Genomic DNA, 24,539 nt, shown 5'->3' with positions numbered 1-24,539 from the left:
CAAATTTTCTCAGGCTCGTAACTTTTGATGGGTAAGACTAAACGTGATGAAACTTATATATTTAAAATCAGCATTAAAATGTAATTCTTTTGATGTAGCTATTGGTATCAAAATTCCATTTTGTTGAGTTTTGGTTTCTATTGAGCCGGGTCGCTCCTTACTACGTTCGTTACCACGAGCTGTTTGATACTTTCTGGTAACCTTCGGTAGTTGTTGTTTTTTCCCTCAAAAGGTAGTTGATCTGACACCTTGCAGTCCAACGCTAGAGTAATGTTTGTCGTTTGAGAAAAAACATTTTTACCGTCTCTTCAATTGTCTTTTTTGATGTCTGAAATATTTTGGGTGATTGTTTTTTCTTGTAATTTTGTTATTTTGTTCTCTTTTTTTCTCTCTGTTTTAGAAATCTAGATCATATGCTGTCTTCTGGTTATCCTAAAGTAATTTTTATTTTTATCTGGCAGGGTTAAGGGGTAATTACTAAGTTCTGTTTTTTTTTTCAGTCAGAAAACCAACGTGTGGACCACTGTGAAAATAGTTCAAATGCCTGTTTCGCCCTTTGGGAATACAAACTTGATGAACAGTCAAATTACATCTCGACTATCCTCCGCAAAGGTAATTTGATTATTAGTGATTTTACGAATAAAACGAAATGAAAACATAGATGAACGGGTATAATATTTCAAATAAAACTGGAAAATCACAACAACAACAAATGCTTTTAATTAATAATAATAAAAGTTCGAATATTCCGGCTTCACACCCGGAAGCCTTTGTCAACTGAGCAAAAGACACAAACTAAAGTAAACTAAACATATTATAAGGTAGGAAACAACAAAAACCGAAAAAAAAAACACGTCTTAATGGTTTCAAATATCGCAATTTTCACCATGCAAAAGGCAACAAATGAAACTAAAGTCTGAAAAACTAGGTTGTCTGTCTGGTATTTTATCATTAGTCATTTAATTATAAATTATTATTTATTTATTGATAATATTCTAAGAGCTCAATAGATGGATAATCTTTGGAATAATATTCTGTCTTTATTTGCTGATAACTTAATATCCAGTAAATCACTCACGTCTGGCTTTAAGTCTAGTCTTGAGAAAACATTTTTCGTGTTTTTGAGGTGAATACAGGAAAAAATAAACAAAATAGAAGCGGTGAAGTTATAGTTGAAATTTCCAATAAAACGTTTTTGTGTTGTTTGATATAAACACAGGGACAATTTTACAAAACAGACACGCTGAAATTATGTTTAAAACTTCCAATAAAATGTTCTTTGTGTTGTTTGAGATGAACACGGAAAATTTAACAAAATAAACATACTGAAATTATGCTCGGAATTTCCAATAAAATGTTTTTCGTGTTCTTTGAGGTGAATACAGGGAAAATTTAACAAAACAAACACACTGAAATTATGTTTGAAATTGCCAATAAAATATTTTTCGTGTTGTTTGAGATGAACACAGGGAAAATTTAACCAATTAAACACACTGAAATTATGCTCGGAATTTCCAATAAAATGTTTTTCGTATTGTTTGAGATGAATACAGGGAAAATTTAACAAAACAAACACACTGAAATTATGTTTGAAATTGCCAATAAAATGTTTTTCGTGTTGTTTGAGATGAACACGGAAAATTTAACAAAATAAACATTTGGCAAGTGTATCAGGGACCAGACCAGATTAAATTAGAAATAGTCATTTTCCCGATTTGACCATCTGGGGGGAGTGGGGGGCCTGTTAATTCGGAAAATAAAGAAAAATGAAGCATTTTTAACTTATGAGTGGGTGATTGGATCTTAATGAAATTTGATGTTTGGAATGATATTGTGTCTCAGAGCTCTGATTTTAAATCCTGACCGGATCTGATGACATTGGGGGGAGTTGGAGGGGGGAAACCTAAAATCTTGGAAAACACTTGGAGTGGAGGGATCGGGATGAAACTTGATGGGAAAATTAAGCACAAGCCCCAGATACATGATTGACATAATCGGAACGGATCCGCTCTCTATGGGGTAGCTAGGGGGGGGCTAATTCTGAAAAATTAGAAAAAATGAGGTATTTTTAACTTACGAACGGGCGATCGGATCTCAATGAAATTTGATGTTTAGAAGGATATCGTATCTCAGAGCTCTTATTTTAAGTCCCGACCGAATCTGGTGACCTTGGGGGGGGATTTGGGAGGGGGAAACCTAAAACTTTGAAAACACTTAGAGTGGAGGGATCGGGATGAAACTTGGTGGGAAAAATAAACACAAGTCCTAGATATATGATTGACTTAAACGGAACGGATCCGCTCCCTTTTGGGGTAGTTGGGGGGGGGGGTTATTTCTGAAAAATAAGAGAAAATGACGTATTTTTAGCTTACGAAGGAGTGATCGGATCTTCGTGAAACTTCATATTTAGAAGGACCTCGTAACTCAGATCTCTTATTTTAAATCTCAACCGGATCAAGCGTAATTGGGGAGGGGCAGTTGGGGGGAGGACCGGAAATCTTAGAAAACACTGAAAGCGGTGAGATCAGGATGAAACTGGATGGGAAGAATAGAAACCTGTCTAAGATATGTGACTGACATAACCGGACCGGATCTGCTCTCTTTGGTGGAATTGGGAGGGGGGGGTAGTTTTGAAAATTGAGGTATTTGTAACTTACGAAAGGGTGACCAGATCTTAATGAAATTTGATATTTAGAAGGATCTTGTGCTTTAAAGTTCTAATTTTAAATTCCGACCAGATCCTGGTATATTGGGGGGAGTTGGAGGGGGAAACCGGAATTCTTGGAAAACGTGAAAATTGGGGTATTTTTATCTTATGAATAGATGATCGGATCTTAACGAAATTTGATTCTTAGAAGGAATCCATGTCTCAGAGCTCTTATTTCAAATCCCGACCAGATCTTTTGACAATGGGGGGACTTGGAGGGGGAAATCTTAGAAAAACACTTGGAGTGGAGGAATCGGGATGAAGCTTGGTGGATAGAATAAACTAATGTCCTTGATACGTGATTGACAGAATCTTACTGGATTCGCTCTCTTTGGAGAAGTTGGGGGGGAGTTCAGTGATTTGGCGAGTTTGGTGCTTCTGGACGTGCTAGAACGATGAAAATTGGTAGGCGCGTCAGGGAGGTGCACAATTTGACTTTATATAGTCGTTTTCCCAGATTCGACCATCTGGGGTACTAAAGGGAGAGGAAAAATTAGAAAAAATTAGGTATTTATAACTTACGAGTGGGTGATCGGATCTTAATGAATTTTGATATTTAGAAGGACATCGTGACTCAGAGCTCTTATTTTAAATCCTGACCGGCATTAAGCCTCTTATTTTCCTTTTTAAATCAATCTATTGATTCATAGAATTTTGTTAGAGCTCATACCATATGATCTCTTGGCTCTTAGCTCTTCTCGCCTCGTCACCAGTGCCATATGAGCTCTTAGCTCTTGTTCTGAATAGGGAGACGACCTGAAACGTAAACGTGTGCTGTTATCTCTAATTAATTTGATTTTTTGAAAAAAAAATCCCACACTAAAACGCTTTTTACTTCTGGATTCTGTTTTATTACCTAACCTCCCAAATAAAATATTACTTCAGAAGGATGTTAAGCATGGATAATAACAGAAGAAAATATGATAATTTGATTAATAGAAGAAGCCGCATATTATAAATAAAAAAATTAATAGTTTTAGCGTTTCTTTAGTGTTGTTAGGTGCTTTACAGAAAATAAAATGCTAAATAGAAATATTGTACGAGGCTGAACAATCAGAAAAATGAATTTAGTCTTTATAAAGATTCAAACATCTTTAGAACCTGAAAATAAAAGGGGAAACAGGTTAAGTCAATCGATAAAATTTCTTGGGGTTGAGAATTAAACTGCGCATTATGTACTATCCTATATGCTTCCTTTCATTATGAATTGGAGGCCATATTTGGCAATATTCTGAGATATCTATTTTGTTCAGCATAGTTGAAGATCCAATAACTATGTCTTTGGGGATAGCATAACAATTAAAGCCCCTAGGAAAGGGGCTGTAAGCTATGAAATTTGGCAATACGTTCAGATATCTATTTTGTTCATCATAGTTAAAGATCCAATAACTATGCCTTTGGGGATAGAAAGCCCCTAGGGAAGGGGCTGTAAGATATGGAATTTGGCAATATGGTGAGGTATCTATTTTGTTCAGCGTATTGTAAGATCCAATAACTATGCCTTTGGGGATAACATAATCCTTAAAGCCCCTAGGGAAGGGGCTCTAAGCTATGCAAGTTGGCAATTGCTTATGTAAGGTATTTGTTATTGGGAAGTATACATACATTTTTCGAAGCAATTTTCCATGGGGAGAATTTTCTGGTGGTGAACTTTCCGGGGGAAATTTTACAGTGGTGGAGTTTGTCACAATTTCTAAACTAGGTTCTTTTTATTGGTCTTAATTTCTCTTAATGTCTATAGATTTTTTTCGTGGGGAGGGTGTATTATCAACGGAAGAATTTAACCGTGGGGAAATTCTTCACGGGTTCAACCTTCCACTAATGGAGTGGATTTCCAAGAAAATTTTGGAGGGGGGATTTCTGGCATTGTTTGAAACAGAATCAGAAACTAGTCTTTTTTCAAATAAATGTATGCTAAGGATAATTTTTTGGACCAACTCCTGAAACACAAGGGCCGTTTAATTAGCATACGAAGCTTTATTAAAAGTTATAAAATACGTTAGTGTGAAGAGTGAGGTATTGAGAGGGGGTAATCACCGGCATATACAGAATAATTTCTTTTCATTTTAAGTTTGAATGTTACTCCTTACTTTCAGCTGAAAAAACTTGTTTTTTTTTAAATTTTATTCTCTTAGTAAATTGTCTTTGATCGAAAGGCAGTGTTGTCTTGTCATATTTTCTGTGGAATATTTTTGACGCAAGGTTTTTCTGCTATTCGAAAAGCTTGGAAGAATAGACAGACACATTTTTTAACGAGAATAGGATACTAAGAGCTACTGTATATGTGAGCTCTGTGTAATGTGTTCTGATACATGAGCTCTGTACATTGTTGAGGAAGATATGTCAGATGTCTTGCCGAGTAATTACCTTGACCAGGGCAGAAGTTGAATATCTTATCAGTAATATCTAATATCTAATAATTAAATTATTAAATATTATCCAATATTATATAGATATTGAATATCTAAATCAATATTTTTTCTAGATAAATCACTTATTTTTTTCTATTTGAACACGTATCAAGCTGGGTTCTGATCTGAGTTGTCGGAAACACAGACTGAAGCAAAGCAGAGACTGACATCTATGATAAACAAAAAAGTGCCATTGTTTCGTAGAAGGACACTTGAAGGAAACCGTGCGTTCAACAAGCTTACTACAATGGGTTTTCTTTATTTTTTTTTTTTTTTTGCCTTTTTGATTTTTGATTTTAATTTTGAAAATTTCATTTTCAATAATTTGGAATTTTTTAATCAGTAGGCGATTGCAATTATTGAATTGCTTTCAAAAGAGCCTATTGCAATTAATTATTATGTTTATTGGGCTTCAGTCCTCAGTATGCTGTAAAATGGAAGCTTAATATATTTGGTTAGTTTCAAAGGTTTTACAAGTTTGCAAGAGTTTATTTTACTTTCTAATTAATTTTATTATTTTTTTTTTGTAAGAATATCATTTTAATGACGATTATTCAATAAGTCATAGTAATTCATCGTAATAAGTTCTGTTGAATATGGGGCAAGTAGTACAGACAAATGAGAACTCATCTTCTATTATTGTTTGGAAGTTCTTATAATTGTGTTGTTTTAATTGTAATTATTTTGTTGTACATTGTTATTTTAAGTTGTTATTGCTTATTTATACGCTATAAAATATTATTATTTTATGGTTATTATTGTTATTATGTTGTTTATGCAATTATTTTATTGTTATTTTGTTATCTACTATTTCATCTTTAGACATCTCTTTTTATCTTCTTTTACTATCTTTTACCAGTATATGCCTTTCTCACGAATGAATTCTTAACAGGGTTTCATATAGTAGTGTTAGTTCAGGAAAATGAAGGGGAAAGGGATTTTTTTTTTAATTATTCAACGAAAATAACAAAAGTGTGCATTTTCCATGAAAATACCAAAAGATTGTGTTTTCAAAATCTGTTGGTAGGGGGAATGCAAATGTAATAATTATTGCTTAGATAACATTTTAATTATTCTCTTCTGAACAATTATGTATTAATAAAATGGTGTATGTTTCAATGTTCTTTTAAATCGTTGGAAGGCAAACGTTTGTCAGAAAAGGATTTTTACACCGAATCCCGTTTGAGCACTCCTTTAAGATTGTTAGATGCCAAACAATGATGATGAATGGGAATGCTTTTTTATTACAATTAAAGAATTACCCGATCATCATTACATTGGCTATAATTAATTAATTCTATTACTATTCATGCTATTCTATTATTAGAAAGGTTTATTCTGTTCTTTTGTTATTTTGTGGTATCATATTCCTCTCTCAGAAATAAATTGTCAAAATTACTTATTAATGAAATTAATTAACTATTACTAATAACAATATTACTAATTTTTATTAATTAAGTTATTAATTAACTTTTACTTTTTACTTATACTGTTTAGCATATTATTTAACCTAAAGGCCAGATTTACTAATTAACTAGTTACTAATTAGAATTACTAATTTATATAATTACTATTAACTACCTATAATTAAATTGCTTTAACAGAATTACCATTGATTAATTACTCTTTTAACATGGTTGTCACTTTTGTAACAACAATTAAATTGGTGTCTTTCGAATATATAATAATTTGTATATAATAATCTGTTATATATTTGAATGTTCCTTTAAGGTTGTTGGAAGCCTAGTGATGCTGATGAATGTGAATCAGACTCTTGTTTTGGGAAACTTCGTCCATATCGACCAGGAAAATCTAACCTCGCTTTCTGCTGTTGTAAGGGCAATATGTGTAATCTAAGCTTCAATTTCACCGTCGAACCTGAGGAAGATAACTCCCCTGATGTAACTGGTATGTTTGATTCTAATTACTACAGGCCTTAAGGGTGTTATTGATATATTTTCTGAAAATTGAACGTTGCACAAGTATTTGTTATGAAATATTTCACACATAGGAAAAGCCTTTGGCGTTTTCTTAGTAGTAATAGTAAAGAATGAACCAAGGGTAATCAGACATCGGAGTTAGTCAAATATGGCATTGTAAGCATTGAAGCTACTTTTCAAAAGGTGATGTGTTCTATTATATTCGTTTTTTTGTGAACTTTCTTTTGTTGAAAATTGTTTTTTTTCAGATATCATCTTTTCTCACTTATAAGAGGCACTAGATATAGAAATAACCTTTCAAATGATTCCTCAAACATATCTCTGTGATTTTTCAATGCCTCTTTACTAGCGACGACAAAAAAGTAAAATGATATTTCTAGCAACGACAAAAAAGTAAACTGATTTACTAGCGACGAAAAAAAAAAGAGACATCACTGCATCCCATGTGAACAATGATTTTCCCTGTTCCTGGAGATGAGGGACCGTAATTTTCCTAGAAGGGTTTTCAGCTATGGAGATTCTAATGGTGCAGGTGGGTTTAAAACCATTTTGTCGGGGTTTCAAGCTGTTTTTCGAACTTCCCCTAAATCTTTTCTCGCCACAATCTTTTACCATTGATGTTAATTAAAATAATAAACTTGAAAATAAGGTTGGGTACTTGTCTGTGTTCCCCACAACACTCAAGTTCTTGATCTGAGTAAAATTGGTTTCTCTGTCTGCATTCAGAGATAATTAGATTAGTCTCAGTAAGAGAAACTTCTATATAGGTATATTTTAATTAAATATTTAATGTATGCAGTTGGTTTGGTTGTGTTAGGTTTAATTTAATATAATATATTTAATATAATGCGTTCTGGGCGCCCTGCTTTCCATAATTCTCCGTTGTAGTTTCCATAATTTTGTTTCTAAAGTATTATATTTCATAATATTTCGGTATATTTCATTATGAATAACCGAACGTCACTTCTTGAGCATGGTCGGGATAACAGACAAATACCTAAGATCGTTCTCTTTGGCCTTCCACCTTGGGCCTAATGAAAAGAAGGCCGGTGTATTGGCTGGGAAGAGGCCATATGGAATGCCATAAGAGACAATAAGGAAGGTCTTAAGAGACTATAAGGAAGGCCATAAGAGACCATATGGAAGGGGATAAGGAAATTGGAAATTCATGGAATGGAGGAAGTATGAAGCTTGGAATAAATTGGGGCGGAGGAGGAGAGGCCACAGGTGTGTTGGCTTCAGGTGGCTTGGTACTGCTGTGTGTTTTTAGTGGGAGTAGTACAGGGTGTCTACAAAGTCTGGATCTATACAAATTTTATTTTTCATATTGCAAAACAATTTATTTAATCATAGTGTATAGGGAATTCTATTTTCAGTATGATTTCGATTATTCGCCTTGCTAAATTCAGGCAAGCTTGATTCAATAGTTGTACATTGATGTCCATTTCAGCCAATTTATTTCCATCCAATTTATCTAAAACTTTATTTTATCTTACATTTTATTCTTTTATCTTATTATTTATGTTTTTATTGTCTTTGTTTTGTCTTATTTTATCTTTAATTTATCTGAGAAATCAAAATTCGCATGTATCCAGACTTTGTGGACACACTGTAATGTTACAAAAATTGCATTATGTCAGATTCAAGTTTGTAGTAAATATAAAACAAACAAAAAAGAACCTTAAAGCAGCTGATGCTGAGCTAAAGACAAATCTGTCAGTGTTGTTCGCTCGAGCTCAAATATGTTTAATTCTCGAAACTCGCTTAGCTTGAAACTGAGATTTGCCAAGTTACGTTAAATGTCTCCAAATTGATCTTAGATGTCGCAAATGGATGTTAGACGATGCGAACGGATTTATGTGGATAAAGGTCCAAGTTATAAGACAACCAATTTAAAAAAAAATTAATAAAGTCGGGGGGTGGGGTCATTTAAATTGATTTTAAGTAATTGGATTTGATCGAATTAGTAATTGGGACAAAGTTTCACATTTGAACATATTTTCACCTTTGAACATTATTCTTTAATATCATTTGATGTTTCGGATTAACTTTGACTATTGTTTCATTTATAGCTATATTTGACAACTTTTCCCGAAGCATTATTCTTCAATATCATTTAATGTTTCGGATTAGCTTTCACTATTGTTTTGTTTATAGCTATATTTTGTAACTTTGTAAAATATACCATTAAAATATAAATCCTGTTTAAAATATAAATGGGAGACGTCTATACCAATAAGGGTGTCAGACGGGGTGGTTTAACTTCCCCTGCTCTTTTTAATAACTCAGATTCTGCTTCTTTGTGAAAAAGTATATTATTAATTTGGAATTTTTAAGAACGAAAAGCTTCGTCAACTTTAATTAAAAACTTTGTCAATATAATCTTAAAGTAAGTAAAATTAGTTTTGCTTATTTATTTTAACGGTTCAACGTGGCAACGCTGGTGGAAATATGAAACGGCCCTGAAAACTTTATTATCACGAGACAACCAAAGGAAAAGCTTTGAGAATCACAGTTTTCTGGTAGGATAGACCTAAGATGGCTTAGGGGGCGAAAAAGGGGTACTTGTGTATTATTCAGAACACACTCAATAAATGAAGTCAGGTTCTTTCGTGATTAAATAAAAAAAACAAGTTTTTTTTAAATGAAAGTAAGGAGCGACATTAAAACTTAAAACGAACAGAAATTACTCCGTATATGAAAGGGGCTTTTCCTCCTCGACACCCCACTCCTTACGCTAAAGTTTTTTATTGTTTTAAAAAGTAGAGTTGCGAGAAAGAATCAAACTTTAGCGCAAGGAGCGGGGTGTCGAGGAGGAAAAGCCCCTTTCATATACGGAGTAATTTCTGTTCGTTTTAAGTTTTAATGTCGCTCCTTACTTTCATTTAAAAAAACTTGTTTTTTTTATTTAATTTCTGAAAGTTTTTTAATTAATGCATGTCTGATTTTGGCTCTCCGTATATAAATTATTAAAATGAAATTTGCATATTAATTCTTTTTTTGGCTAAATGGCTTTCTCTTAGTTTTGATCAGACGATTTTGAGAAATAAGGGGTGGGGAAGGAGGTCTTGTTGCCCTCCAATTTTTCGGTTACTTAAAAAGGCAACTAGATCTTTTATTTTTAAAGAACGTTTTTATTAGTAAAAAAAAAAAAATACGTAACTTAAGAATTAACTTACGTAACAAACTTTTATATTCTTATATTTTTGATTATATATATGAGGGGGTTGGTCCCCTCGTTAATACCTCGCTCTTCACACTAAATCTTGTTTTATCCCAATTCTTTAAGAATGACCCCTGAATCAGAAAGGCCGTAGAATAAATAGTTGAAATTATTTAAAAAAATTTTTAGCATAAAGAGTGAAGTGTTTATCTCCTCCTAAATACCTCGCTCTTTATGCTAAAGTATTTTTAGAACCCCTCATATGCGTAATAATCTCTGTTCCTTTTAAGTTTTAGTGCTTCTCCTTACTTTCAATTGAAAAAACTTTTTCATGTTTATATTTTCATTGTTTTTTTTTATAGTAATGCTAGAAAGTCCTGCGCCCTTTTCATTGAATTTTTCTTCCCCATGAAATATTCCTCCAAGGAAAGATCCTCCCATATATCCCCCTCCCCTGAACCCCACACCCAAACCAAAAAAATCCCCCTGATAACGTCGGTACACTTCCCAGTAACCATTACTGTATGTAAACATTGGTCAAAGTTTGTAACTTGCAGCCCCTCCCCCAGGGACTGTGGGGGGTAAGTCATCCCCAAAGACATAGTTATTATGGTTTTCGACTATGCGGAACAAAATGGCTATCTCAAAATTTTGATCCGTTGACTTTGGGAAAAAAATGAGCGTGGGAGGGGGCCTAGGTGCCCTCCAATTTTTTTGGTCACTTAAAAAGGGCACTAGAACTTTTCATTTCCGTTAGAATGAGCCCTCTTGCAACACTCTAGGACCACTTGGTCGATACGATGACCCCTGGGGAAAAAAAAACAAATAAACACGCACCCGTGATTTGTCTTCTGGCAAAAAATACGAAATTCCACATTTTTGTAGATTGGACCTTGAAATTTTTTCTATAGGGTTCTCTGATACGCTGAATGCGATGGTGTAATTTTCGTTAAGATCCTATGACTTTTAGGGGGTGTTACCCCATATTTTCCAAAATAAGGCCAATTTTTTCAGGCTCGTAACTTTTGATGACAAAGACTAAATTTGATGAAACTTATATATTTGAAATCAGCATAAAAATCCGATTCTTTTGATATATCTTTTAGCATCGAAATTCCGTTTTTTAGAGTTTCGTTTACTATTGAGCCGGGTCGCTCCTTACTACAGTTCGTTACCACGAACTCTTTGAAACAAACTACGATACAGGTACATTTTAATTAAATATTTTATACACAGAGGTGGTTAGGTTAAGTTAGGTATTTGATATAATGCTTGTAACATAGACATAGACTGTCTCATCTGTCTGTGTTTCTGCTCAATGCTCTGTCTAGTGCACGTGTATTTATGGTGGAATCGGTGTTTCTTTATTTAGCTACGCTGATGATATTGGAATCTAAGTTGCACATTTTTGGGAAGTAAGAGAACTCTTTCTAAACTCCTGCATCAGTATCAGTATATCGGTCTGAATTTTAGTGTTGGTAAAACTATAGCAATCGCTTTTAATCTTAAGGGTAACACTGGCATGCAACTTGAATTTTCTGAAACATCTATTCCGCTTTCTGATCATCTGATCATCTGATCATCTGATCCGCTTTCAAGATAGTTTATCTTGATATGCCCATTGGAAGAAGTTTGAAAGAAACCATTAAGCTTGTAATTCAAAACCACGCAAAATAGATTCGAATTATATATACTTCACTTGTATCTTATATCACAAATCTCAGTCGGTTTCACCTTTTCAGACTTTACAACAGTCTAACTATGCCCCATCTTCTTGCTATGTCCCCCATTTGGCAATTTTTTCTGCTTCAAATAAAAAAAATATTAACCAAATCTATTTTAAATTTGTCAAGTATCTGCTGCATGTGCCTCCTTGGACCAGTAATTCTTCTCTGGTAAAAAATTTAAATTGATTCTGCCTGCAAACATTATTGATAAAAGAGTGGAAGATTTCAGATCCTCTGCTAGAAAACTCAACCACCAGTGGTCTTCCCTCTTCGTGTAGTATGTAGTTATGTTTGTGTTTGTTGATTGTAATCTCTCTTTTTGTTGATTGTTTATTTTTTATTTTTATTTTTTGTTGTTGCCTTACTCTGTCATTAGGGTTAAAAACCCTCGTTTGTTTTGTTAACGGGTCAGAAATAAATTGAATTGAATAAAGTCTATTCAAACTGGTTTCTTTGCAACTCGCCCCTTGTGGATCTTAACCCCTCGCCTAATACAACCCCTATTCAAATCAACTTCAGCCTTTTAAGACCTTCTTCAGGTCTTAAAAATAAGCCCATGATGCTTGCTTCATGGATATCTTCACCCATCCGTGATCTGTCTTCTGGCAAAAAAAAAAAAACGAAACTAGACCTCCGTTGCCTGTGCAACGGGAAGTGTTGCAGCAACTGTGCCCTGTTCCTTAGGGCACAGTTGCGGAGCAACACGTGCAACTGTGCCCTACGGGATACAGTTGCGGAGCAACAGTCTCCATTATGTCCTTCAGAGGACATTTTTTTAATGCGGCTTCCATGGTTATCTTGAAGCATCTTTGATATGGTTTTATTTCGAGCTCCTACTAAACTGAGTTTGGTAAAATGTTTAGCTGGTCCAGAAATAAACGAGAAACATCAATAAAAGTTCTATATGAGTTCATAATTATTTTATCTCTAAAACGTTTACTTCCGAAACTAGGGCCGTCTTAACTTGACGCCAATTCGAAGTATTATGTTTCGAGACGTACATTTCGGGAATTATTTCCGGGAAATCTGAAAGAGATACGGAAATAACGTCTTATAGTTTTCTGCTTAACTTTTGATGGTCTAAGCTAGGAAAATATAAAACAAACCAAATTCACCAAAAAATTTTAATTGCCCCGAGGACATGACAAAACTTCCAAATAGAAAAACCCACAGAAGGAATTTTATTTCGGAGAAACTATTGTAAGCTCCAGTTGTTAGGAGATCGAGACCTGTCGAACCGCGTTGGAAAAAAAATTCTAGCTGGTCCAGAACAGAAGTTACCTCTAGAACGTCGAAACTTCGGAAATTATTTCTTAGAGAATGAAGCATCTTGGTATATAGAACACTTCACTTCTTCTTGCATACTTTTCATAGCACTACTCGATAAAAATATAAGAAACATCAAAATCGAAAATTTGAGAAAATTCCAAAAAAAATCGGAACGAGATGGGCTTTTCCGGAATTATTTCTGGGAAATATGTAAGAGCTACGGTATTTTGTGCTCCGGTTCTCGAAGAGACAAATGAAAGTTCTACATGAGTTCAGCATAACTGTATTTCTAACAAGTTTATTTCCGAAGCTAGGGTCGTCTTAACTTGACGCCAAACATCGAACGCAGAGTTTCTAAGAAAAAAACGGTTTTATTTTTTTTTTTATGGAAAACTGTTAGAAATTTTAGGAACTTCTCTGGAACTTTTTTACTCTGTTTCACGTTTCCCTTCCCTCTGAAAAATCTCAAATTTTTAACTCTTACCACTTCGGAGCTACAGGTCGCTGATCACGGTGAAAAAAAAAAAAAAAAAAAAAAAAAAAAAAAAAAAAAAAAAAAAAAAAAAACTACGAAAGCAGTAGTGTTGCTCCGCAACACAATTCCACATTTTCGTAGATAGGAGCTTGAAAAAATACGCGAATTTCCCTAAGATTTTATAACTTTTAGGGGGTGTTTCCCCCTATTTTCTAAAATAAGGCAAATTTTCTCAGACTCGTAACTTTTGATGGGTAAGACTAAACTTGATGAAACATAATATATTTAAAATCAGCATTAAAATTTGACTCTTTTGATGTAACTTTTGCTATCAAAATTCCGTCTTTTAAAGTTTCGGTTACTGCTGAGCCGGGTCGCTCCTTACTACAGTTCGTTACTACGAACTGTTTGATATCTGCTTTGTTTTTCGATTGTTTCACGGGCTGAATCTTATCCTTGTTGCGTTTTATTTTTATTTCTTTTCTTTTTTTTCTCTCCGTTTTTCATACGTCAAGTACAGCCAGTGTGGTTTGAACCTATTCTTTTCAATCTTGGTTTTTCACAATTCCGGAATCTTAAACATGTATTAGATCCTATGTGTTAGTTATCACTAACTCTTAATTTAGTAGGTAGTTGCCGAGAAAGGTAAAAATGTGAACTGTGTTAAGAGCTAAATAATAGGAGAAGATAATAATTGATAAGAAATAATTGATAAGAAATAATAACTGAATCAAACAGTTCGTGGTAACGAACTGTAGTAAGGAGCGACCCGGCTCAATAGTAACCGAAACTCTAAAAAATGGAATTTGGTAACAATAGTTACATCAAAAGAATCGCATTTTAATGCTAATTTTAAATATATAGGTTTCATCAAGATTAGTTTTACCCATTAAAAGTTACGAGCCTGAGAAAATTTGCCTCATTTTAGAAAATAGAGGGAAACACCTCTTAAAAGTCATACCATCTTAACGAAAATCACACCGTCAGATTCAGCGTATCAGAGATCCTTATTGTAGAAGTTTCAAGTTCCTATCTACAAAAATGTGGAATTTCGCATCTTTTTGCCAGAAGACAGATCATGGATGTGTGTTTATTTGTTTTTTTTTTTGTTTTTTCCCCAGGGGTGACCGTATCGACTGAGTGGTCCTAGAATGTCGCGAGAGGGCTCATTCCAACGAAAATTAAAAGTTCTAGTGCCCTTTTTAAGTGACAAAGAATTGGAGGGCATCTAGGCCCCCTCCCGCACTCATTTTTTCCCAAAAGTCATCGGATCAAAATTCTGAGATAGCCATTTTTTCACCATAATCGAAAAATCTAATAACTATGTCTTTAGGGACGACTTACTCCCCCGCAGTCCCCGTGGGAGGGACTGCAAGTTACAAACTTTGACCTGTGTTTACATATAGTAATGGTTACTGGGAAGTGTACAGTCGTTTTCAGTTTTTTTTTGGTTTATAGGGGAGAGTTGGGGGGGGGGGGGGGGTTACGTGGGAGGATATTTCCATGGAGAAGCTTCTCATGGGGGAAGAGAATTTCAATGAAGGGGGCGCACGATTTTGTAGCATTATTTGAAAAAGCAATGAAAAAATAAATATGAAAAGTTTTTTCTACTGAAAGTAAGGAGCAGCATTAAAACTTAAAACGAACAGAAATTATTAGGCATATGAGGGGTTTACCTCCTCGCTATACCTCACTCTTTACGCTAAAGTATTTTAAGTAATTTCAACTAATTATGCTACGGCCTTTGTGATTCAGAGGTCATTCTTAAGGAATTGGGACAAAATCTAAGCTATAGTGTAAAGAGTGAGGTATTGACGACGGTTGAAACCCCTCATATACGCAATAAAAACATACGAATATAGAAGTTCGTTACGTAAGTTAATTCGTAAGTTGCGTATATTTTTTACCAACGAAAACGTTGGTAAAAAATTATAAGTTCTAGTTGCCTTTTTAAGTAATCAAAAACTTGGAGGACAACTAGGCCTCCTCCCTTGCTCCTTTTTTCTCAAAATCTTTTCGATTAATTGCATATGTTTAATATGCAAATTTCGTTTTAATTATTTATGTGCGGAGAGCCAAGAGCAAAACATGCATTAATTCAAAAACATCCAGAAATTAAATAAAAAAAACAAGTTTTTTAAAACGAAAGTAAGGAGCAACATTAAAACTTAAAACGAACAGAAATTACTCCGTATATGAAAGGGGCTTTTCCTCCTTAACGCCTCGCTCTTTGCGCTAATGTTTGACTCTTTCTCTTAACTCTATTTAACAGTAAGAAACTTTAGCGTAAAGAGCGGGGCATTGAGGAGGAAAAGCCCCTTTCATATACGGAGTAATTTCTGTTCGTTTTAAGTTTTAATGTTGCTCCTTAGTTTAATTTAAAAAAAAACTTAGAAGAAGATGAATTCAAATAGGGAAGAATTTTTACCTTTATCGATGCATATGGAACATGTTACGGGTTGATCATGATATCATGTCATGATTATGATATCATGATACATGATAACATAATGTTCATAGATACCGGCTTTCCAGTAATAATTGTTTTACAAGCATTACTATTAATTATTTGACCCAAGAAGCTTAGCTCCTTTAGCGCCTTACACTTCAATGACCAGAAACCACAAATAGATTAAACAAAACGCTGAAATACATAACAACCTTACCATTGCTCTTACCATTACAATGTGCCACGCCCCTTTGTAAATGTGAATGTGGCACATGACTTATCTTAGGAATGAATAAACTATCAGCTTTTCGTCTAAAAACAAACAAAAAAAAAACTAAATTAATAGTAATTTATTTTAAAATCAAACGCATTGCTTTCCAGCACAGGTTTGAACAAATATAAATATCCTTTATAAAAACAGTATAAAAACAATGACTGTATAAAAACAGTATAAAAAAAAATTCCTGGATTTGCTGCTGTATTGCCTCTAAAGTACTAAATCCTTTATAAAAACAGTATAAAAAAAAATCCTGGATTTGCTGTTGTATTGCCCCTAAAGTACTAAATTGTATATAAAAACAGTATAAAAAACAAAATTCCTGGATTTGCTTCTGTTTTGTCCTTAAATTACTAAATCCTGTATAAAAACAGTATAAGAAACAAATTCCTGGATTTGCTGCTTTATTTTCCTTAAAGTACTAAATCCTTTATAAAAACAGTATAAAAAAATTCCTGGATTTGCTGCTGTATTGCCCCTAAAGTACTAAATCTTGTATAAAAAGAGTATAAAAAACAAATTCCTGGATTTGCTGCTGTATTGCCCCTAAAGTACTAAATCCTTTATAAAAACAGTATAAAAAACAAATGCCTGGATTTGCTGCTGTATTGCCCCTAAAGTACTAAATCTTGTATAAAAACAGTATAAAAAACATATTCCTGGATTTGCTGCTGTATTGCCCCTAAAGTACTAAATCTTGTATAAAAAGAGTATAAAAAACAAATTCCTGGATTTGCTGCTGTATTGCCCCTAAAGTACTAAATCCTTTATAAAAACAGTATAAAAAACAAATTCCTGGATTTGCTGCTGTATTGCCCCTAAAGTACTAAATCCTGTATAAAAACAATAAAAAAACAAATTCCTGGATTTGCTGCTGTATTCCTGGATTTGCCGTCACTAAAGTACCAAATGCAAAATGTCTTTTGTGTAACATAAGATGAAAAAAAGTATTTAATTGTTAATAATTTATTATTTAAGTATTTAATGTTGTTATTGTCATTTAACTATTTAATTGTTAGTTAAAAAAATTAATTGTTTAATAATTTAGTGAGCCTCGCAGAATCGTCGAGAGGAATGAATATAGTGCTGTGGTTTGTTGGAATATTGGTTGTGATGCTCGGGTTTGCCATTTTGATTGTGATGAGAATGCTTTGTCAGCGGCAGAAGGAAGTACAAAGCCGACTCTCTAATGACAGTGATGAATGTCGCTCTTTGGTGGACTGTTTCGATGCGAAAGACCTGAAAATTATGGAGATCATTGGTAAATGTTTTGTTAGTTTTTAATTGATAATTTTTAATTAATATTGCTTATTTAAATAAATGGCTGAGTGGTTGGCTTGGGAATTCTGTGCCCAAGGGGCACGGGTCCAATCCCGGTTGTGACCAGTTATTTAGTTTGGTACGAGGGTCACTGGCGTGACTCTCTAAGATCAGCCAGAGTCGACCCAGCTCTATATGGGTATCTGGAGAAATCTAGGGAAGGTAAGCAGGAAGGGTGTGTGAAAGCTCAGGATGGTTGGCTCCCCCCCCCCCCCATTGCACTTCCTGGCTGAAGGGCCATGAAAAGGAGATCAGCACCGCCGGTTTGGACCTTAAGGGTCTAGTGCCGTCTTACTTACTTTTTACTTTTTTATAAAATAATATACATTAATTGAAACAAAATAATTTAATTAGTTTTCTTAAAAATAATTGATTAATTTCATTTAATTCATTAAATTTCATTGGTTGATTCTAATCAATTTTTCTTACTAATTATTGCTAATTAAGCCTTTTTTTCCCCCTTTTAACTGGTGATCCTTTATTTTCGTATAGGAACATAGGGACAATTTTGACACTTTGTGCCCATTTAGAATACAAAGTAAGTAATGTTGGCTTGCAAGAAAAGAAAGATGTAGGTTTTTTTCTAATCCCATCTCGTCTCAGTTGTATCAATATCTTTAAAATTCAAAACTAATAGCTCGTACAACCTACACATGAAAACAAATGATATTAAAATGCTTTATACTTTTTTAATTTTAAATAATATACTTCTATTACACTTTATACTTTATCAAGTAATAATAAAATTTGAGTTGTTAAAAACTAAACCACTACTACTAATACCCACTCATCGTAGCACTAAGCCGCCGGAGGAGAGCAGAGCTACGCGCGCTCCTCTTCCATCCCAATCTATTCAAAGCCTCCATCACTCAATTTTGGGGTACTATACAAATCAATTACGATTCAGTACATCTGCAAATCAGCACTCTACAAATTAATACATCTATCAAGCCCTTTTTTGTTCTTGAAGGTGCCGTTCCATCTTAGGAAACCCCTTCCAAGGTGGAACCAAGATTACAACCCATTCTAACGAATATACTTTTATCAAACAGTTCGCGTAACAAACTGTAATTAAAGAGCGACTCTGCTCAATGGTAACCGAAACTCAAAAACAGACGTCTAATATTAATAGATGAATGAAAGAATCGACTTTTTTGTCGATTAAATAAAAAAAAAACAAGTTTTTTGTCTCAAAGTAAGGAGCAAGATTAAAACTTCGGACGAACAGAAATTATTCCGTATATGAAGGGTCGCCCCCACTTCAGTACCTCTGTCTTTACGCTAACTATGGAAGGGGAGTTGGATTGCCCAGTATTAATTAAAAAAAACCTATTAGAAATTAAAAAAAAACAAGTTTTTTGACTGAAAGTAAGTAGCAAGATTAAAACTTCAAACGAACAGAAATTATTCCGTATATGAAGGGTTGCCCCCTCTTCAGTACCTTGCTCTTTACGCTAACTAGGGAAGGGGAGCTGGATTTCCCAGTATTAATTAGAAAAACTACTAGAAATTAAATAATAAAAAAAACAAGTTTTTTACTGAAAGTAAGGAGCAAGATTAAAACTTTGAACGAACACAAATTATTCCGAATATGAGGAAGACTACCACTTCCTCACCCGTCACTCTTGAATCTAAAGTTTGACTTATTGTCACAATTCTTTAAGAAAGAGTGCTTAAAACACAAGGGCTGTTGAATTTGAATGACATGTATTTTGAAATAACTCCAAGACGTTAGCATAAAGAGCAAGGGTTGAGGAAGGGGCAGCCCTCCTCATATACGGAATAATTTCAATTTTTTCTGTTTTACTGTTGCTCCTTTCTTTCTGTCAAAAAACTTGGTCCTTTCATTTAATTCACTCCAAATATTTGGGTTTTTAAGGGTTATGTTCCAAGTTTTATATATTATTTTCTTCAGTTGAAGGATTTTAATTTCGAACAGTTCGGGGTAATGAACTGTAAGTAAGGAGTGACCCGGCTCAATAGTAACCGAAACTCTAAAAACGGAATTTTAATATTGGATTTTTATGCTGATTTCAGATTTATAAGTTTCATTAAGTTTACTCTTACCCATCAAAGGTTACTAGCCTGGGAAAATTTGCCTTATTTTCAAAAAAGTAAGAAATACCCCCTGAACATCATTAAATCCTGATGAAAATCACACCATCAGAATCAGCGTATGAGAGAACCCTACTATAGAAGTTTCAAGCTCCTATCTGCAAAATGGAATTTTGTATTTTTTTGCCAGAAGAAAGATCATGGATGTGTGTTAATTTGTGTCTTTCTTTGTTTTGTTTTTTTCGCAGGGGTGATCTTGTTGACCGAATGAGTCTAGAACATCAGAAGAGGCTCACTCTAACAGGAATTAAGAAGTTTTAGTGCCCTTTTTAAGTGACCAAAAAAAATTGGCGTGCAACTAGGCCCCACGCCACTTTTTTCCCCAAAATCGCAGGGGTGATCTTGTTGACCGAATGAGTCTAGAACATCAGAAGAGGCTCACTCTAACAGGAATTAAGAAGTTTTAGTGCCCTTTTTAAGTGACCAAAAAAATTGGCGTGCAACTAGGCCCCACGCCACTTTTTTCCCCAAAATGGTCCTATCAAAATTCCGAGATAGCTATTTTATTCAGCATAGTTGGAAGGCCCAATAACTTTGTCTCTTGAGATAACATAACCCTCCCCACAACCCCTGGGGAAAGGTCTAAAATGTGCCCATTGTTTACGTATATTATTTGCTATTGGGAAGTATGCATAAATTTTCGGTGGGGAGGGGATGACGAATTTTGTACGGGGAGAATTGTCCATGGAGAAAAAAGTTTCCAGGGGTTGAATTTTTCTGGGTAAATTTCATATTGGGGAAATTCGCTAAAATTTCCATAGGAAATTTCTTTATATGTCTTGCTTTCTCTTTACCAACTCAGTTTGACGCGTGGAAGTGTTAAGGGTAATTGTCCGGGGTAAATTTCTACCAGGATTGAATCATCCAGAGGGTATTTCAGTGGGATGGGGGATTTTTCCGTGGAGGTGGAGCCAGATTTCCTGGCGCTATTTAAAAAAACGATCAGAAATTAAATTTAGAAAAAACAATTTTTTTTTCAACGAATATAAGGAGCAAACTAAAAGTTCGAACGAAGAGAAATTATAACGTATATAAGGGGATTGCCCCCTTCTCAAGACCTCGCCCTTTACGCTAAAGTTTAAATTTTGTCCCAATTCTCTAAAAACGACTCATGAAACGCAAGGATCGTTTAATTAGAAGAATAAGTACCATTTTAAAAAGTTCCGGAAAACTTTAGCTCGAGGAGTGAGGTTTTGAGGAGGGGGAACCCCCTCACATACGTGATAATTTCTGTTCGTTTTAAGATCTAATGTTGCTCCTTTTTTCAGTTGTAAAAAATCGTTTTTTTTTTATAAGACAACAATTTGCTGTTATTGCATAGCCGAAATTAAACTATATCCATTTACCAGATTAAGGGGACTTTTCGCGACCAGTTGTGTCTTAGGAGCAAACAGTGCTGGTCTTTGGAAACCAATGGAAAGCGAAGGTGGCTTATAAGACAGGCTAGTGAAAAGTATACCGGCTAGCCGCGAATATCGAGATAAAAGGCAGGTTATTTGAAAACTAGCCATGCTTCTATTATTATAGTCAATTATTATGCATAAAACAATTTTAATAATTGGTCTCAGTCATTTTTTTTGTAGGGTTTTCAACAAAGGATATTAGTTTCTTAACTAATTGAATTTGAATCATTGATTGAATTTCTTAATCAATTGAAGTAATTGATTGTAACATAAAGAAGAAAGTCACAATTAGCAGTTTTATTGTATTGTATCGGATTAACGATGCTTCTTGATTTCTGTGGTCGCTCCGACCACAAATCTGGGTCCCGTTGGGTCCCGTATTACCAAGCTCAGTGCGCCATCACAGCATAAGAAAGCTTTATTGTATTGTATCAGATTAACGACACTTCTTGACTACTAAGGTCCCTGCGTCGGCCCTGCAGTGCATTTCTGCAGCATGATTCGATCTCTAGGTCCCGTATTACCAAACTAAGGTCAAACCCACTGCGCCACCACAGGACAAGAAAGCTTTATTAAAGTCATAAGCATAATCATTTGAATTTGGCGCCAAAAACCACTAGTTAGAAACACTTTCTACTGAACTTGCTTACCGTGTCAAGGTGATTCTCGTCTTCTCATGAAGAACTATCTGGGAGCTTTCCATATGTCGAAAATAATGGAAATCTAAGCTGGCTTGGCTTTCCAGCTTGTGAATTCCTGGCCTTGGCTTTCCAAGGCCAGTGAATATTCATTCCTTTGCTTCACAGTTATAGATAATACAAAGGTCTTCGAAGTCAAATCTTATGATGTTATTGAGGTAAAACGTTACGAAAAAGAACGGTAATAAAAAAAAGAAGTTAATATAGATAAACCTTAATAGTTAACTTTTCAGGCGAAGCTAGCCAAGTAGCGCTAAAATGGGAATCCCTATTCCTCGTATACCACATATCCCAATAGTTAGGATATTAACATAGGAAGTTTATTTTATTGCTAAATTTTCATCTGTTGATCATATAAGAAACGTTTAAAATTTAGATAGACATTCACTACTTCGTTTTCCAGCTCATGAAATATATTTTTGATATTTGCTAAAGAAGAAATATACACTGAAAGTAGACGATTAACATAGTTTCAGAGTTTCAATTAAACGAAAAGACTATATGCATGCAGGTTTTCAAAAGGCCGTATAAATCATAGGCAGTAAAATCAATAAAATCAATAGGCAGTAAAATCAATAAAATCAATTTGCAGTAAAATCAATAGGCGTAAAATCATAGGCAGCGTCGCTCCATTATAGCTAGTAATATCAATGAAACTTTAAAGGAGCTAATTCTATTAATATCAATGAAACTTTTAAAGGAGCTAATACTATTGGAATTTAGAAGTTCTAGTATCTTTTAAGAGTCAAAAGTGATGGAGGAGCAAGCAGACCTCTTCCGTAGCACATAATTTTCCAACCGGCTCCGATCAAATTCGGAGACAGTTATTTTGTTCAACATAGTTTGAATGGTCCAGTAACTTTGTCTCAAGGTATATTGGGTATGTCAACCCCCTACAGTTATGCAGTTTGTCCATTATCCTTTAAAACTAAATGTTGCCTCTAAACTAAATCAAAAGGCACTGTGTGTATGCTGGTCGCCAATAAGACATCTCAGGAATATCACAAGAACACTGAGGGTGTTAAGCAGATTTTGATAATTCTCTTAGGAAGAATCAAGGTAAAGATCTGTAACTAATTGAGCCAATTAGTCATCTAATTGTCATCAATTAGTCAACTAATTGAACCAATTAGCCATTAAACCTGTGGCTCTTTTGATGCAAGTCACAGCTGCTTGATTGTCACAAAACACAACACGAAACATCTCACAGGGAACAAAGTGCCAAGGACAAATAAATATCAAAATAAAAATATTTTTTGCCCCTTATGACTTATCTCAGGTCTATTCATACCTGTAAGCCGGGATGTTTAAAGACGTCTTTTTAGTTATTTCAAAAATGAAGTTTTCCGGGCAGTGCCACATTTTTGTCAGTATTTTCAAGTTGAACAGTGAAAAAAATAAGCACGATTTTTTTCAATAAAAACTTTTCCGACTCGTAAAAACGTAACAAAAATGCGCTTAAACAAATTATAAATGTTTTTCAGTTTTTTCTGTAATCCCCCCCCCCCGGCCCATCCTAAACAAAAATCCTGGATAAATCTTTGATAAATTTAACCTGAAAATTTGCACCAGAAATCCCTCTTGAGAATTTGGGCTTTGTAGTTATAAAATACCAAATATCCAAAAAAGAAGAAGTAACTGAATCTTTACAAAAAAAAAAAAAAACAAAAACAAACAACAATCAAGAACTAAAATCACCTGAAAATTCTTGTAAAAACCTCTTAAATCATGGCTGTCCACGATTTCTTGGTTTAGCCAGAATAGTGTTAAATGAACATTACGAGCCTCGCGTTTCAGAAAAAGACATAATACAGTGTTAGTTTAGTTCTGCTGTATTCAGTGGCGGTTCTAGGCCTGAGCAGGCGGGAGGTAGCTTTCCCCCCAGTTTTGGCATCTGACATTAAGTTCCTATTTATTTTATATTTTTACGCTCCTATGGTATACTTTGCCATTGAGGAAGAAAAGGCATAGCAACTACACAAAAATACATTTTAAAGTTGTGCCAAAATGATATTTTAATTTTACAGCGGGGCAGACTCGTACAGTCTGAGTCAAGGCTCGGGCCTTGGATTCTAGGCCAAAAATAAAATTTTGAAAATAGAAGAAATTAGAGTCGATGTATTTTCAGATATTAAGCTCTGAGTAACCGTTCAAATCAAATTTCCTGATGTCTTTGACATAATGTTGGGCTTTAACGGAGCCCTAAAAGGCTTCTTACTCTAGTTCACACATATATTCTTACAGGGCAATATACTTTAGTCTTGATGATTAATACTTCATAATATTAGCCTAAGGGGCCCAGAAGTCTTAAGATCTGCTTTGTATTCTAGCGATTTGTTCAAACTTGTATTCAAACTATTTTTATATTTTGCTTCCCTCCCCCAAATTATGAAGCCTAAAACCGCTTCGGTCTTTCTACTTTTACTTTCTTTATCTACCTTTTTACTGATTTATGCTCTGATATTGTTTTACTGGATTTGAAAATACAAAATTGAGTTTTTTCTTTAAATTCGCAACTGGATGGAAATAATTTTCGTGTCTAAAAGAATATTTTTCGTGATAACTGTAAAGTTTTAAAAGAAATG

At 34.3% G+C, this 24,539-nt stretch overlaps 1 protein-coding gene across 3 annotated transcripts in view; it reads left to right on the top strand.

Annotated features, from left to right (window-relative positions):
- LOC136035630 (activin receptor type-2A-like) overlaps positions 1-24,539 on the top strand; it is a 130,434-nt gene that overhangs the window by 51,921 nt on the left and 53,974 nt on the right. For all 3 annotated transcript variants that reach the window (XM_065717526.1, XM_065717524.1, XM_065717525.1), the window contains exons 4-6: positions 501-612; positions 6,850-7,026; positions 17,467-17,679. In XM_065717526.1, the coding sequence (XP_065573598.1) occupies positions 501-612; positions 6,850-7,026; positions 17,467-17,679 (502 nt within the window). The remainder of the gene's footprint in view (positions 1-500; positions 613-6,849; positions 7,027-17,466; positions 17,680-24,539) is intronic.

The sequence above is a fragment of the Artemia franciscana genome, chromosome 14, assembly GCF_032884065.1.
Source record: "Artemia franciscana chromosome 14, ASM3288406v1, whole genome shotgun sequence".
NCBI classification, from domain to species: domain Eukaryota; kingdom Metazoa; phylum Arthropoda; class Branchiopoda; order Anostraca; family Artemiidae; genus Artemia; species Artemia franciscana.
This window is presented reverse-complemented; position numbering and strand designations above follow the sequence as displayed.